This window comes from Myotis yumanensis, unplaced genomic scaffold (genome assembly GCF_028538775.1).
Source record: "Myotis yumanensis isolate MYYU_CA2020_CCGP unplaced genomic scaffold, mMyoYum1.0.hap1 SCAF_1, whole genome shotgun sequence".
In the NCBI taxonomy this organism is placed as follows: Eukaryota; Metazoa; Chordata; class Mammalia; order Chiroptera; family Vespertilionidae; genus Myotis; species Myotis yumanensis.
The window spans coordinates 115933757-115951515 of NW_027223752.1; the positions used below are offsets into that span (position 1 = coordinate 115933757).

Genomic DNA, 17759 nt, shown 5'->3' on the forward strand with positions numbered 1-17759 from the left:
TAGGACAAAAATATACCCTTAAAAAGAGCAATTCCTGCCCCACTGGGATGGCTCAGTGGTTGAGCATGGACCTATGAATCAGGAGGTCACTTCCTGGTTCACAGTTGGATTCCTGGTCAGGGCACATGCCAAGGTTGGGGGCTCATCCCCAGTAGGGGGCGTGCAGGGGGCAGCCAATCAATGATTCTCACTCATCGTTGATGTTTCTATCTCTCCTTCTCCCTTCCTCTCTGAAATAAAGAATAAATAAAGAAATAAGGAAAGAAAGAAAGAAAGCATTTCCCAAAGTTCCATGAAAATGGTAGTGATAACTTTGCCAGAGCATTTTGCTGGCTCCTCTCCTATGGGTTGTTTTTTTTAGGTTATTCACCCACTTCCTAGACCCTATGATAGACTAGGTTGTGAACTTCATAAGAGTGTGTACCATGTTTTCATTTGGGTTTCACAGTAGGTGTGAGAACCTGGTACACAACAGATACTCAATAAATGTTCGATGCTTCTGAAGATTCCTTGTAGAACTTAGTGTCTAGCAATTACGCTAAACTTTAGGCCCTGAGATTTTTATGAAGCTAAAACAAGGCCAAAATGGGGGAGGGGAAAATACAAGGGCGAGGAAAGGAGGACATTTCAGGCAGAGGGAGCAGGTGTACAGGTAGGAAAGCTCAAAGTACCACCGAGCACGGGGAGTGTATCACCTCTCCAAGAAGGTTAAAACAGTAGGCTTAAGAGGGAGGTTGGAGCTAGATGCCAGAAGGGCGGGGTGGGTGGGTGGGGGGTGTAGGATCAAAGTCCAGAAGGAACTAACCGCAGGACTTCCACGGGGACAATGAAAAAGGGCGTAAAAGAAACAGTGGTGCATCAAATACCGCAGCTAAGAGCTCCAACAACTGAAAGGCAGGATGGGTGGAGAAAACACAGTAGGCTCCTAAAGCTTCCTCTGATTTACGGGAGCTCGTATTTCACCCAGGGATAAACGCCGACTTCTCTGCCCCCGCCCTAACCCGCCAAGAGAGCTGGAGGAACCCCGCCTCGCTCCATCACGTGGCCAGAAGCGCCTTGGCACGTGACCTACATCGAGCTTGGCCAATCAGCCCCAGTAGGGGCAAGCGAGCAAGTCCGAGGGGCGGGAACACTAGTTCAGGCCGCCTCTTCTCGCGAGTCTTGCTGCTATCACTCCTCAGCCACCCACGACCCGGAGCGAAGGTCTCGCGAGGCTTGGGCGCTGCGGCGGTAGGAGCAGGACGGCGAAGGACGGAGCGGAGCCGCCGCTACTTCCCTCGCTCACTCCCTCGCTCAGTCGCCCGCCCCCTCCCTCCCTCCCCTCCCTTCCCTGGCCCCGGCCCTGGCCCGGGCTCCGGCCCCGGCCTTTTTGCTCTTGGGTTTTCTGCAGTGAGGATGTCGGGCTCGACGCTCCCCAGCGCTCTAGTCATCTCGCTGCTGCTGGTCTCTGGCTCCCTCCTCCCAGGGCCAGGCGCCGCTCAGAACGGTAAGCGGGGCGCCGGGGGCGGCCAGGCCTGAGGTGGTGCCGGAGCCACGGGGAAGGAGCGGGTGGGAGCATCTGAGGGGCTGCGGAACCGCGGGGAGAAGAGGCGGTCGGGAGTTGGAGGCGCGGGAGTGAGAACGGGAGCCTGTCCGAGACTTGGGGGCGTCGATCGGAGCCCGAGGATACTGCTGGCTTAGAGGCGCCACGTCGTGGGGCTCGTCGCTCCGAGGCGGGGAGGGAACACCCAGGAAGCCGACGTGGGGATCTGGAGTAGCGGGGGCGGACGAGGAAGGAACGCAGCTTTCAATGAAGGCGGACGGGAGCCCGGGCCGTGTCGCTCAGTTGGTTGAGCGCTGGCCTGTGCATCAAAAGGTTGCCTGTTGGATTCCCTGTCAGGGCTCATCCCAGGTTGTGGGTTTGGTCCTGGGACCCGATGTTTCTCTTTCACATCGATGTTTCTCTCTTTCTCTCCCTCTCCCTTCGTCTCTCTAAAATAAAAAAAATTTTTTTTTTTTTTAAATAAAGGCGGCATTTGTGTTTAAGGAGTAGAGGGTGAGTGGGGGTCTGGGGCGTAGTGGCTCGTAGGATTCTGCTGGGCCCCGTAAGACAGGTGACATGTTTGAAAAATAAGGGAGGCGTTGGGGGAAAGGGCGTCCAGGAGAAAACTGAGCAGAATGCTAGAGCCCTAAGGAGGGGATGAAAAATCAGGGAGCCGTGGATGTGGAGGTGGAGGGAAGGTGGGTGGAAAGCTGAGGGGGTGGGTTGACTGCAGTAGGGGATCTGGAAAGCGCTGCGTGGCTCTAAAGGAGATGGGCAAGAAGGCTGGGTTTGCTGGGGAGGGTTGAGCGTTGGGCATTCTAGGATAGTGGTTGGGAGAGCAAAAAGGAGTTTCTAAATAAGGAGAGGAAAAATGAGCAAAGGATGGCGAAGCGTTGTAACTGAGTTAGGGGGAATATTTATTAGGGAAATGAGGGTGCCTGGGTATAGACGTGGAGGTGGGTGAAGACAGAAAATAAGGGGAGGGAGTCAGATGCAGGAAGCCGGCGGTGTACTGCTGGTTTGCAGTGTGGGGGATATATTAAGGAAGGGAGCAGCTGAGTGTGGCAGCGCTTATGGTAGTGAGTGGGCCTTGGGAAGGCAGGGGCACATAGCTAGGACTGCAGTGGGATTGAGGACAGTTACTGGAGAGAAGGAGATGGAAGACGTGGGTTTTAATATATAAAGTTTCAAGACAGAAGAAAGATTATTTCTGAGAACATAAAAGTATTACTTGGGATGTGTGTACTGTAGAGTATAGTGCAAACGAGAGAATTGGTTTTAAGCTGAAGTTCTTTAGAGAATATGGAGAAATGGGGAATCATGGTGATATGGGATCTGTTCTGGACAGAAAAGATTCTGATGGTTGAAGGTGTGTGTGACAATTCAGCTGCTGAATTGGTATTTCAGAGGCATTGTGAACAGGTTTCTGCTCTTGTGGAAACAACCTTTAAGAGATTTAAAAATATTTTTATAGGAAAGAATTTATGAGAAGTCAGTAGTGGAGAGTGAACTATACATTATTTTTGCTAATCCTTCAGTGCTTCTTTGTTGTTAGGCTAGATTACTCTTGTTGGAGTAGCTGAAATTTAAATGACTTTCATAAAAAAAAAAAAACAGTGATAAAGCCAATGGAGTTAATCATTCTAAGGAGAATGCAGTCTTAAAATGCTTAAGATTACAGTGAAAATTTATCTAATAAAGGATTGAAAAAACATCATGGATTAATTATAAGTGTTTGTTGTACCAAATTGTACCATTCAAATCCTATGTATGCTTGATGGCCTTGAATTATCACTGCAGGGATCAGGAAGGAAACATTTTCTGTCTATAGCATTGAATGTGTTAAGTATATTGGGTATTTTTCCTGTTTTTCCCCAAAGATGAGGTCACTGTGGAAGGCAGCATAGAGTTAGACTGATTTGTCTTACTAGTTTTTAGTTGTGTGTTAACAATATGACTTAAAGAAGCCCAATACTAATTTTAGCTATTTGATTTGTGGAAATAGCATGGTTTCATTTGGCACCATAGATGAAATATTCTTGATCTTAACATTAACATCTTTAATCTCTGCTAGCATAGCATCTTTCAATGACTGATAATATAGCAGAATTGTAGTTTCTTAGCAACTAAAGCAAGGTTTTTGGATAGGCTTTCAGACTCATCTGGCTGTTCTCAGTGATATGTGTTCTAAATACGGTATAGTGCAGCCTTTTTCTTGAAACGAGCTTAAGTTCAGTCACATGACAAGACTGGTAAAGTGAAGCTGCGTTTGTAGTTGACCCAAAGGAATGTAAATTTAATTAATGAAGAAATGACTATTACTTGAGTTTGAATCCATATAGGTAAGGATGCTTTAAAAAAAAATACCTTTCTATAACTTAGTAAGATTCAAACTTTCAATTGGTAATAGCCCTATAATAGAGTGACCTCATGTCATGGAGTTTGTATTTTCTTTTTTTTTTTAATTTTAATTAAAAAATTAGAATATATTTATCAGACTTTTCAAAACTGTCATTCTTGAGATGTTTTTGTTTAGAGTTCCAGAAGCATTTACTTTGTGCTCAGTGATACTAGGGTTGTGAGAACTAACTTAAGCAAGTTGTCTCTTGCTGGAAGGGATTGGTTCTGAAAAACAATCAGATGTGGAAGGGTGAAACTAAACTCCCTGGTGAAAAGAAATAGAGAATGTTTGTAGATGTGAGGGTGATCTACTGCACTGTCTGTTCTGACAGCAGATTCCTTTCTCATATTCCTCCAGAGCTCTGCAGTGGAGTGTATTTCTCAGCTTGAACAGGACCCTCTTCTGTTAAAGCAAACATTGATACGTACAATGCACATGTGATTGGAACTCTACTAGAACTTTGTCAGCCTTATTTCATTTGATACACTCAATGGCGGCTGATGGTGTATGCTCTGTACCACACAGGCTCCTCTGGGGTTAGATGGTTAGATCCCAGTCCCTTTATTCTTTTTAAAAAAATTTTTTTAGTTTTTTTATTGATTAAGTTATTACATATGTGTCCTTATCCCCATGTTACCCCTTTCCCCCCACTCATGCCCTCATCCCCCTGTTGTCCGTGTCCCTTTATTCTTTAGTGGTGTGATCATGGGCAAGTTATTTAATTCTCTGGACTCTTGATTTCCTCATCTTCTCTGATGCGGTTGGCTGTGTGTTCAGATCTCAGACCTGTTAGAGAAGCAAGGCAGTGGCAGTGACTCCAGAGGTGGAGGAGTCTGTGAGTTTGTATTTTCTTACAGTGCTTCAGAAATGGATATCATGGTCTTTATGATGTTGAAATGTTAGAGTATCTATTTAAAATGTTGACTTAAAAAAACCCACCCAAACCTACATGTTTCTGGATTGGGTATGTGGTAGTTTAAATTGAATATAGATGTTTTTCAAAAGGTCTCTGTTTCATTCCTAAAATGAAGAATTTGGACTAGATGACCCTCAAGGTCTCTTCCAGCTGTGACCCATCACCATAGAGATTCAAGGCTTTCATTCAGATTTTGTTTCCTATCCAAATATTTAAACTTGTAGGATGACAGTTTTAAGTAAAATCTTTAAAGTTGATTTTTGTATGTAATAAGATAAATGTAGTTCATTTTAAAGGAAGAAGTTTGTCCTAAAAAGTAACCCTCCTGTTTAGACTTGCCAAGAGCTTTAAAATTAAAATTGAATGAATGTAAGCCAAGCATTATTATATGGCAGTCAAGAGCATAGTCTTTGGATCCTGATATACCTGAATTTGAGTCCCAACCCTCTGTAGGTAAGTGACCTTGAATAAGGTGCTTAATACTTCCAAGCTTCAGTTTTATCTGTAAAATATAATATTCTTAATATTTATAATAATGTCAATCCCATAGGGATGGTGTGAGGATTAAATGAGATAATGGCCATCAAACACTTAGATTTCTGTCTGGTATATAGTCTCAGCAGGAAGTATATTTTTACTATATGTAATACTTGTTACTATATGTTACCATAATGTAACATATGCTACATTACTTTATGTAGTATAACAATTCTGTACATACTACATGCTTGCTCTCAATATTGATTAAATGTTAGCTATTACTACTATAATACTTTAAAAAGTAGCATTATTAATTAGTTATTATTTTATGTATATATTGAACATTTTAGTGTTAATGCTGTCATCTTGAATGCAATTAAGTGGACTATTTGAAGGCCCCAGAGAGTGCACTTTTGCATATGTAACTTTAAGAAAAGTGAGGAGCAGTACTGCACTTTCAAATTCTGGTGAGGAAGTTTGCATTTTTATTTCATTGTGTGGGAGATTGCAGGGCTTTCTTTTTCTTTCAGTGAACTAAGTATCTTTTCCTTGATTCCCATTATTGTGAATAAGAGAAATAGAATGTAGTACCAGGCACACAGTGAGCGTGTTGGAGATATTAGCCGATGAATGAATGTGGAGTGTAAAATAAAATATACTCATAGTGAAAATACAAAATTGGATAATTAACAGAGCTTAGTGGGAGAAAATAAGGAGTTTAATGAATTTTGCTACTAATGAGCTAAATTTCGAGAAGCCATTTTGCTTGGGTGATACTAGATACCTATGAACATTGTGCTTTGTAAGAATGCTAGTATTTACATTATATGAATCTTCTTTTCTGTCAGGTGCTGTTTGCTTCAGTGGTTTGGCAAATTTCTCTGAATACATTTTTAGATATGTATTTGCTATTTTTGTTTGTTTAATATGTTTTTGATTTCAGAGAGAGGAGGGGAGAGGGAGAGAAAGATAGAAGCATTGATGAGAAACATTGCTCAGCTGCCTCCTGCACTCCCCCTACTGGGGATAGAGCCTGCAACTGGGAATCTAACCACAACTTCCTGGGGCAAGGATGACACTCAACCAACTGAGCCACATGGGTGGGGCTGTATTTGCTATTGATTGCTCATCTCCTCTTAGGGTGAACTGAAATGAGCAACAGGAGATAGATGTTATCTATGGCAGCTGGTACAAATGACATGTCAAATGTCAAGCAATAGATCTTAACAGAATTAATCCAAATAAAAATTTAAGTGACCAGAAGAAATAGTTTGCCATGGAATAAAGCATTTCCTAAGGTGACCATAATAAGCCTCCAGTCTCTCAGGCAACTGACCAAAGTGTCACTACTGACATGATGGAACACCCAAGCATGAGAAATTAGTTACGGGTCTGGGATGGAAAGGCCATGTTACTACATCAGGACCTGTTGGTGGGCTCTTAGTCTTTGTTTTTCAAGGTTACTGAATTCATATTAATGATGCAGATGGGTTTTTGTGTTGCTAGACATTGAGTGAATTGTACAAATGCTCATGAGAAATTAGACTGTTTTGTCTTAAAGGAATACTTTATTTTTCTCATACAATTTTGATGTGAAACATTTTCTTTTGTGGATTATACATTTAGACAGTAGTAAAAGGCAAAATGTTATTGTATTATTCTTACTTAAAAAATAATTGTTTAACTGGGCTTACAAAGATGACCATGTTTGATTAGAAAAGTACTCTGTCATTTTAGACATGGTTTTTTATTTATTTAGTTTGAGGTACTTTTCAAAGTAAGATGTTTCATATGTAAAATCTGAAACTTTGTTGGATGTATATAATGGTGTGTTTTTATTTATTTGTTTTAATCCTTACCTGAGGATATGTTTTTATTTATTTTTAGAGAGTGAGAGGAAGGGAAAAAGAGAGAGGGAGAAACATCAATGTGAGAGAGAAACTTTGATCCGCTGCCTCCCACAGGCGCCCTGACCGGGGATTGAACCCACAACCTAGGTGTGTGCCCTGAACCAGAATCGAACCTGCAACCTTCTTGGTGTATGGGGACAGCGCTCCAACCAACTGAGCCACCTGGCCAAGGCAAAGGTTTTTTTTTATGATACAATTTGGGAAGGAGATAAGGTGCTGATTTCTATATAAATGTATGTAGAAAAACAACGAATAACTATGTTAAGTAACGTGCAGGAGGTGTTCAGTGAAAGTTTGAATAAAGTTTTGCAAAGACATTTTAGAAGAAGTGAATTCTGTGAAAAATATATTGATGCATTCTATTCAGTTCTTTACAGTGAGAACACAATCTGGACAGGGTCAGAAGTGGAGAATGAAGTTGTAAGAGAAAGGGGAAGAGAAGAAAGGCTAAAGTAGTGCAAGGAGAAAAGCAGGAAGTAAGAATGAGGAATGAATTTTATTTTTTGAGGAGTATCTGGGAAAATAGAATCTATCAGAAAGACTAAGGAGACGAGGGACCTCTAAAGTAAATTCACACATCAAAATTAAAATAATAGTGCAAATCACGTCATGTGAACAATTGACTTGGCTTTCAGTGTGTCTCTTTAAACAAAACATTTTATATGAATTTTTTAAAATGCCATTGATGATATGGAGTTTAATTTTAACCATCTTAGATAAATGCTTTATAAAACTTGTGAGGTTTTGTGGAATTATTTTTTCCCCAGAATTCCCAATTTTATTTATTTATTTTTATTTTATTTATTTATTTATTTATTTATTTTTTAATATTTTATTGATTTTTTACAGAGAGGAAGGGAGAGAGATAGAGAGTTAGAAACATTGATGAGAGAGAAACATCGATCAGCTGCCTCCTGCACATCTCCCACGGGGGATGTGCCCACAACCCAGGTACATGCCCTTGACCGGAATCGAACCCGGGACCCCTCAGTCCGCAGGCCGACGCTCTATCCACTGAGCCAAACCGGTTTCGGCCAGAATTCCCAATTTTAGTTGGTAAGGATTAGTTTTGGGAAGGCAGGAAACCTCTGCAGTTGATTGGTTGATTATAAAGTTGTTACATTTTATAGACATAAACTTATTGCTGAATATGAAGTGAAAACTGTGGTGATTCTATATAAAAAGATTAACACAGTGATATTGATGTCTAAATTTTAAAAATTTATAAGTAAAATATCTATTTTTCAAGAGTTTATTCAGTTTAGGAGAGGGAACCAAAATTTGTACATAACTTCAACTTACTATTATCTAAAATGGAAAGTAGGCTTAACTTTCTTTTTTGTTTGCTTCTGTATATATAAAAATATACATTTATTAATTCAACCTAGTTAAGTTGATATTATTTTTATCTAATCGTTCAGAACTTTTAATTGTTTGGTTTGTGTGGAAATGGGGTTTACTGAAGATTCAAAGAATTTCCTAAGTTTTTACATTTATTTGCATACAGTAAGTTAGTGGCAGACATAGTTAATGTTCTTCAGGTACCACTTGTTTTTTGTTTTGATTCTGATTTTTGTAGTGGTTAAAATTAAAATAAAAACAAAACAAAACACCTCAGTCTTTTTTAAAAACTATATATTTTATTGATTTTTTACAGAGAGGAAAGGAGAGGGATAGAGAGTTAGAAACATCAATGAGAGAGAAACATTGATCAGTTGCTTCCTGCACACCCCGTATTGGGAGTGTGCCCGCAACCAAGGTACATGCCCTTGACTGGAATCGAACCTGGGACCCTTCAGTCCGTAGGCTGACACTCTATCCACTGAGCCAAACCGGTTAGGGTAGTGGTCGGCAAACTCATTAGTCAACAGAGCCAAATATTAACAGTACAACGATTGAAATTTCTTTTGAGAGCCAAATTTTTTAAACTTAAACTATATAGGTGGGTACATTGTTATTAACTTAATTAGGGTACTCCTAAGGCTTAGGAAGAGCCACACTCAAGGGGCCAAAGAGCCGAATGTGGCTCGAGAGCCGCAGTTTGCCGACCACGGGGTTAGGGCAACACCTCAGTCTTAGCTATTAAAGGAGACTGGTCAGCTTTGATGGAAACATTGTGTGTTAAGTTTCTTGTATTAAAAAGTACTGAGTGACTCTTGCCTCTTGGCCACTGACATGCCATCCAGACTGAGGAAGACCTGGAAACTTTGGGGCCATAGCCGCATCGGCAAGCAAAGGAAGCACCCGGGAAGCCAAGGTAATGCTGATGGCTTGCATCATCACAGGATCAACTTCAACAAATATTGAAAGCTGGATATGAGGCATTACCACTTAAAGAGGAACCAGAGCTTCTACCCAACTGTCAACCTTGATAAACTATGGACCCTGGTCAGTGAGCAGACACGGGTAAAGGCTGCCAAAAGCAAGACTGGAGCTGCTCCTATCATTGATGTGGTGCGATTGGACTACTACAAAGTTCTGGGGAAGGGAAAGCTCCCAAAGCAGCCTGTCATTGTGAAGGCCAAGTTCTTCAGCAGAAGAGCTGAGGAGAAGATTAAGGGTGTTGGTGGGGACTGTGTCCTGGTAGCTTCAAGCTACATGGAGGGAAGTTAATTAAAATGTCCACAAGTAAAAAAAAAAAAAAAAAAGTACAGAGTGGTATTAATTAATAATTAATTGTATTTTTATGTATCTTTTGAGGAGGTTTGTTTTCTATTTATGACTTAGTTTCTCCTTTCCCCTTTGTATTTTTAAAAGACCTCTGAATCTCTCCATTGTAGTTGAACAAGGCAACCAAAGTGTTAACCTTAATTAAATCTGAGGAAATTCCTAGATTAATATTCCTTGCATTTCTGAAAACAATTATGAACTAGCCGTTTTTTAAAATCTTAATTCTTATGGTATGCTTTATGGTATTTTCCAGAAGTATATCAGTTTAGGTATGCTTCCCTTCACTTTGTTTATCTTGGTATATATTATCGTTACACCCAAGTATTGCTTAAAATTGACTATGAATTGTAAATGAGTTGATGTGAAATCTGAAAAGTGTCAGTGTTCTATATATTATGTAAGGTTCTATTATTAGAAAACATTAAGTTCTAAATTATACCAATAGCTTTAGTCATATCCAAATGTATTTCTCACTTTCTTAAAATGATTAAATATAAAATACAGGGCAAAGTGTCAAGTCCTATTCTGATAGAATAACAAAGCAAAATGTTCCATATGCTAAAAAACAGGTAAGAGTACTTGCATATATAAATTATTATGCTATTGATTCTCTTTTCTTCCTGAAGGTATTTGAAAACCACTGGGCTAGATGATGTCTAAATTCCCTTCCAGTTCTAAAATTACACAACTCTATTTATTGGCTTTACAGCTTAGGTACTGCCTCTAATGGGTATAGGGTTTAGAGAATACTTGCTGTTTTAATAAGTTTGTAGAAACTTGTTTTTCAGAAGTAAGGAAAATTGACTTTGAGGCTTTCATGTTTTGAAATACAACTTCCTATAAACCTACTTCAGACAATAGTTGCAGTTCTTGTTTCAAGGAAGGCAGAATGGTGTCGGTTAGGGGCAATCAGGCTGGCAGGCAGAGGTGGTTAGGGGCAGGCAGGCCGGTGAGCAGTTAAGAGCTAGCGGTCCTGGATTGCAAGAGGGATGTCCGACTGACGGTTTAGGCTCGATCCCACAGACATCCACCGAGGGGTCCCAGATTGGAGAGGGTGCAGGCCGGGCTGAGGGACACCCCTCCTCCCCACCCCCTGTGCACGAATTTCGTGCACGGGGCCACTAATATATATATATATACACACACACACACATATATATATATATATATATATATCCTATCTAATAAAAGAGAAACATGGTAATTAGCCGTACATCCGCTACCCTTCCCATTGGCTAATCAGGGCGATATGCAAATTAACTGCCAGTCAAGATGGCAGCCGGCAGCCATGCACTGAAGTGAACAGGGAGGCTTGCTTGCTCCAGTGACAGCGGACTCCAACGTTCCCTGCCTGACTTGCCGGCCTCTCAGCTGCAACTCTAAGCAGCTATGTTGGAAATATAGAAGCTAAACAAAACCCCAGAAACCTGCTTTAGTCAGCCGGGCTTCAGCCGGCCGGACTGCAACATTGTATCAAATACAGAAGGTAAACAAAGGCCAGAAACCTGCTTTCAGCAGCCGAGGCCTCAGAGCTAAAGCTGGCCCAGAATAAAAAAAAAAAAGAAAAAAAGGAGCAGTTGGGAGCTTCAGTCACCCGCCAGCCTGAAAACGGCCCTCAGCCCCTCGGCCAGACTGGCCAGGCAACCCAGTGGGGACCCCCACCCTGATCCAGGACACCCTTCAGGGCAAACCAGCCAGCCCCCACCCGTGCACCAGGCCTCTATTCTATATAGTAAAAGGGTAACATGCCTCCCGGCACCGGGATCAGCGTGACTGGGGGCAGCGCCCAAACCCCCTGATTGCCCTGTGGCTCTGTGTGTGACAGGGAGTGGGGCCACAACCTCCCTATCTGCCCTGCTCTGTTCGTGATAGGGGAAGGTGCCCCAACCCCCTGATCAGCCCTGCTCTGTGCCTGATAGGGGGGAGCTCCCCAACCCCCTGATCACCCTGCGGCTCTGTGTGTGACAGGGTGCGGCGCCCCAACCCCCTGATCGGCCCTGCTCTGTGTGTGACAGGGTGCGGCACCCCAACTCCCCCCCCCACGGGCCTTGCTCTGTGTGTGACGGGGTAGAGCCATAACCTCCCCATTGGCCCTGCCCTGAGTGTGACAGTGGCGGCGCCCCAACCCCCTGATCCGCCCTGCTCTGTGTGTGACAGGGGGCGGTGCCCCAACTCCCCTATCGGCCCTACTCTGTGAGTGACGGGGGGAGCTCCTCAACTCCCTGATGGGCCCTGCTCTGTGCGTGACAGGGGGGAGCTCCTCAATCCCCTGATCGGCCCTGCTCTGTGCATGACCTGGGGGAGCTCCTCAACCCCCTGATCGGCCCTGCTCTGTGTGTGACAGGGTACGGAGCCCCAACCCCCTGATCGGCCCTGCTCTGTGTGTGACAGGGGGCAGTGCCCCAACTCCCCATCCGCCCTGCTCTGTGCGTGACAGGGGGGCGCTCCCCAACCCCCTGATTGGCCCTGCTCTGTGCATGACAGGGAGCAGCGCCCCAACCCCCTGATCCGCCCTGCTCTGTGTGTGACAGGGGGCGGTGCCCCAACTCCCCTATTGGCCCTACTCTGTGAGTGACAGGGGGGAGCTCCTCAACCCCCTGATCGGCCTTGCTCTGTGCGTGACAGGGGGGAGCTCCTCAACCCCCTGATCGGCCCTGCTCTGTGTGTGACAGGGTACGGAGCCCCAACCCCCTGATGGGCCCTGCTCTGTGTGTGACAGGGGGCAAGACCCCTACCCCCTGATTGTCCCTGCTCTGTGCGTGACGGGGTGGCGCCGCACCTTCCCTATCAACCCTGCCTTGAGTGTGACGGGGCGGTGCCCCAACCCCCCAATCGGCAGTACCCTGAGCGTGACTAGGGGTGGCATTGCAACCTCCCGATCCGCCCTGCTCTGTGCATGACAGGGAGCAGCGCCCCAACTCCCCCATTGGCCCTGCTCTGAGCCAGACCAGGGGCTGCACCTAGGGATTGGGCCTGCCCTCTGCCACCTGGGAGCAGGCCTAAGCCAGCAGGTCATTATCTCCTGAGGGGTCCCAGACTGGGAGAGGGCACAGGATGGACTGAAGGACCCCCTCTCCCCACCGAGTGCACAAATTTTTGTCCATCGGGCCTCTAGTATATATTTATTTATATATATATTTATATATATATATAAAGCTAATATGCAAAGTGTCCCCATGGGAGTTCGATTGGGAGACCGGGAGTTCTATTGCTCACTATGACGGGTGCTGACCACCAGGGAGCAGCACAGAATGAAGGAAGGCCCCGGCCAGCAGCCAGGGAAGGGAGGCCCTGATCGGCGGCCAGGCCTAGGGACCCTACCCATGCACGAATTTTGTGCACCGGGCCTCTAGTAATGTAATAAACTCCCATGTAATCATCACCTAGTTTCAGCAGTTATCTGCCACATTTTTGCTGTTTATTAATGTGAAAATAACCCAAAATGTTAACATTACAAACTATAAAATTTTCTAGATACTGCAGTGTATTAGTTCATATGTAATCATGGTGAAATGACTTTAAAAATCCAAAAGCAAAAAAAAAAAAAAAAAAAAAAAAAAAAAAAAAAAAAAAAAAATACAAAAGCTGTTTAGAAAAAGGCTTTCAAACTTTTGTTTATGGACCAGAGAAATAGTTTTATTTATGACTAAATATGTGCAGAATACATAATACTTTGTGAAATGGTACCTATCTTTTTTTTTGTAGTGTATTTAAAAATTGTTGTGACCTTCTAAATTAATTTCATAATTCATTAATTGTCCATGAGACATTTTTGAAAAATAGCATTTTCAAGTATTGAGTAGTTTTGGTTTTTGTTTGTTTTGTTTTATATTTTTAATAGAGGCTTGGTGCATGAAATTTGTGCACGGGTAGGGTCCCTAGCAGCTGCGGGCTGCCAGCTGGGGCCTTCCTTCGTTCCACGCTGCCCCCTGGTGGTCAGCACACGTCATAGTGAGAGATCAAACTCCTGGTAGGTCCAACTCCTGAGGGGACACTTTGCATATTAGGTATGTGTGTGTGTATATATATACATATTCTTATACTCCATATAGTCTGGAACAATTTGAAGATTTTTGTAAACCCAGTAAAGATTTTCACGAGGCATTTATCAGTAACATCAACATGTACTTGTCATTTTAGTAAAGAAAATACATTTTAGTAAAGTATTATTGAATTAGTACATTAGCCATTAGTTGCATAATATTGATATTTTTTAACACTATTTGAATTTGGGAAAAAGGGGAACCTACCGTATTTGAATATCATAATCAAAGCACAAGTTTTCCAGTATGTTTAGTTGTCCTTTCTTTTACATTAGAGCTTATGTGCCTTATTCCCTAGCCCCTGCCTTGAATGGTGAGTGTGGGGGCTGGGAGAGTTGCTATTTATTCCGAGCTGAATATTTACTCTGATGCTGTTGTCTGCGGCACAGTTTCTGATGAGTACAGAATGACTTGAACACTGGCCGAGGAGAAGTGGAACCATGACTGAAGAACCACTTGCCTTTATTGTTTAAGTTCTAGAGAAGATTATTTTTTCATTTTTAGACATTCTTTCTTGGAGGGAAAAAGGCAACAAGATGTCTTGAGTTGGCAACTGTGAAATACTTCTCAATTCATAGATTGAAGGAAAGTACTATATTTAACTTAGGATTTTTTTATTGAGGAATATGTTAAATTTAAATAGGAGTTTTTGATTATACAAGTTTAGCAGGTTGGAAACCATTGGGGAGCAACTGGGAAAAAATAGCATAACAAGCTCCAGCATTGAAATTATACTTGTTAATACTGAATTTCAAGTCATTAATCAAGGAAGATGAAATAAATGGCCTTAATGCAAACCAGGAAACTGCTACCTGGAAAAGAGCAACTGTAGAGATTTCAAGTAACTTGCAGTGAACTGTAATTGAATTACATTTAGACAAATAACATAGTGATCACATATCAAAATTATTATTAACAGTGTAACTTTTCACAGTAGGATTAAACTCCAAATAACATTTTTCAACCACATTTAGGGAAAGTTGCAAATCATTCTACATTGATGGTAGCATAAGACTTAGGAAAAAAACCTGAGCAACTAAAATTAGGAAAAGGGAACACTGGGGGGATGTGATTATCTATTAATACCTTCAAGGTAGCAGTGTAAATGAAGTAAGGGAATTAGGCAGTCTCCTAAGATGGATGAGATGTATCAAAGAGCAATGGCCTAGAGCACAGGGAAGAATAGCATAACTTTAGTATCAAGAAGATGATTTTAATGAAACGAGCAGAAGAATAGAGTTATTTGCCCTCACTCAGAGCCATTATAAGTAGGACAAAGAGCTGGCTGAGAGGGACTTCATAAAACAGAAGGGAGGATCTCTTTTATATATATGTGGTACAGTATATGCAACCCATCAGCACTGTACTGTTTTTTTCCTAAACATACATACCCATAATAAAGTTCAACTTACAAGTTAGGCAATTTAATGGGTAGAAGATTTATTCTTTTTGTTGTTGATGTGAGAGAGACATATTGATTGGTTGCCTCCTACATGTGCCCTGACCAGGTCTGGGGATCAAACCTGCAACCCAGGTGGGTGTCCTTGATGGGGAATCAAACCCGTGACCCTTCAGTTCACGGGCCGATGCTCCAACCACTGAACCACACGGCTAGGGTAGAAGATTCATTCTTAACTGCAGATCTTAGAAACCTCGGCATATGTTTTGTTTTTTTTCCTTTTTAAATTGAGAATGAACTTTCACTTAAAAAAGGGAACACTTTAAGGCTTCTCGTTGGCATATTTGAATTGCCAGCATTACTGCTCATGTGCCTTGGGCCATTATTAACCCTTTGCACTCCGCTGTCCCCTCTCAGGGGACATCGGAATTCTAGCATATCACTCGGATGTCCCCTCTCAGGGGACATTGCAGTTTATTAGTGATTACGGGGAATTGAGTTATTTCAACGCAACTTTTTGAGACATGCATGTTTCCCTGAAGTTTTATCTTGAAATGGCACAAGAAATTAAATCAAAATATCGTAAAATTACTAAGATATATACAAGAAATGTCAGCGGGTTTTGTGTCGGATTAAACAATAAACTACATATTCCCGATGTGGGACAAAGAAAACGGGACTGCATTGTGTGTTCTAACAGGAAAACACCTGGTGGCAGGCGTCAAACCACTTATTACTGTCAAACATGCACTAATCAGCCTGCAATGCATATTGGGGAGTGTTACAAAACTTATCATACTGTACAAAATTATAAACAATAAAATATTGTTTTTTTTGCAAATATACATTCCTCGATGTCACCCAATTCATATAAGTCCAATATCATTATAATACGTTACTTGATTCCAAAATTATACTGAATAATACGAGGGTCTGTAAATGCACGTTTCCGCCGCAAGGTAGCGTCGAGTAGCTGGTAGCCAATGTCCAGAATGGTTCGGAGTGCAAAGGGTTAAGAAAACAAGGGTTTTTTGAACGTGATACCAGAACAGTCTATCTGATAACCTAGATCCGTGGTCGGCAAACTTTGGCTCTCGAGCCACATGCGGCTCTTTGGCCCTTTGAGTGTGGCTCTTCCTAAGCCTTAGGAGTACCCTAATTAAGTTAATAACAATGTACCTACCTATATAATTTAAATTTAAAAAATTTGGCTCTCAAAAGAAATTTCAATCGTTGTACTGTTGATATTTGGCTCTGTTGACTAATGAGTTTGCTGACCACTGACCTAGATGACTACTGAGTAACTGATGGGTTGCATATGCCAGGTGTACTGGCTAATGCGGATTTTTTTCAATAGATGGAGTTACACATATGTTGATATATATGCTATTTGATATGTATGCTATTTTGTAGTATTGACAACAAGCTTCAAAACTTAATGTCAAATTTTCTGAAGGTGTTAACATCATAGATATTTTTACACTTGAAAATGTCGAATTTCGTGCCAAAAAAAGAGCATTTGTGGGAAGTTTTAATTCATTACTTTATTTTGAAGAAAACTGCTGTTGAAAGCTTCGGGAAGCTTATGATGAACGTGTTCCATCTCAAGATACTTGTGAACGTTGGTTTAAACGCTTTAAAAGTGGTGATTTCGATGTGAAAGACAAAGAACATCCAGGTCAACCAAAAAAGTTTGAAGACCAACAGTTACAAGCATTATTGGATGAAGATGAGTGTCAAACTCAAAAACAACTTGCAGAAAGATTAAACGTTGCTCAGCAAACAATTTCCGATCATTTACAAGCAATGGGAAAGATTTTAAAGGAAGGAAAATGGGTGCCACATCAACTGAACGAAAGACAAATGGAAAACCGCAAAGTCATCAGTACAATGTTGCTTCAGTGGCACGAAAGAAAGTCTTTTTTGCATGGAATTGTGACTGGCGATGAAAAGTGGATTTATTTTGAGAATCCCAAATGCATGAAATCATGGGTTGATCCAGGTCAACCATCAACATCAACTGCAAGGCCAAATCGCTTCGGAAGGAAGACAATGCTCTGCGTTTGGTGGGATCAGGAAGGTGTGGTGTATTATGAGTTTCTAAAACCAGGTGAAACCGTTAATACTGATCGCTACCTACAGCAAATAATCAGTTTGAACCATGCTTGATCGTGAAATGACCAGAATGTGCCAAAAGACACGGCAAAGTAATTTTGCTTCATGATAACGCACCATCACACACTTCAAAACCAGTTAAAGACACGTTAAAAGATCTTGCCTGGGAAGTATTAACCCACCTGCTGTATTCACCAGACCTTGCTCCTTTAGATTACCACTTGTTCTGATCGATGGCACACACACTTTCTGAGCAGCACTTCAAAACGTACAGAGAAGTGGAAAATTGGGTCTCTGAATGGT

General features: G+C 42.0%; 1 protein-coding gene across 2 annotated transcripts in view; it reads left to right on the top strand.

Annotated features, from left to right (window-relative positions):
• The first annotated feature begins 1243 nt into the window (after nt 1-1243).
• NPTN (neuroplastin) overlaps nt 1244-17759 on the top strand; it is a 77598-nt gene continuing 61082 nt past the window's right edge. The window contains exon 1 of one of the 2 annotated variants that reach the window (XM_070430660.1): nt 1244-1486. In XM_070430660.1, the coding sequence (XP_070286761.1) occupies nt 1396-1486 (91 nt within the window). In that variant the 5' untranslated portion in view covers nt 1244-1395. The remainder of the gene's footprint in view (nt 1487-17759) is intronic. The other variant, XM_070430651.1, reaches the window with a different exon arrangement.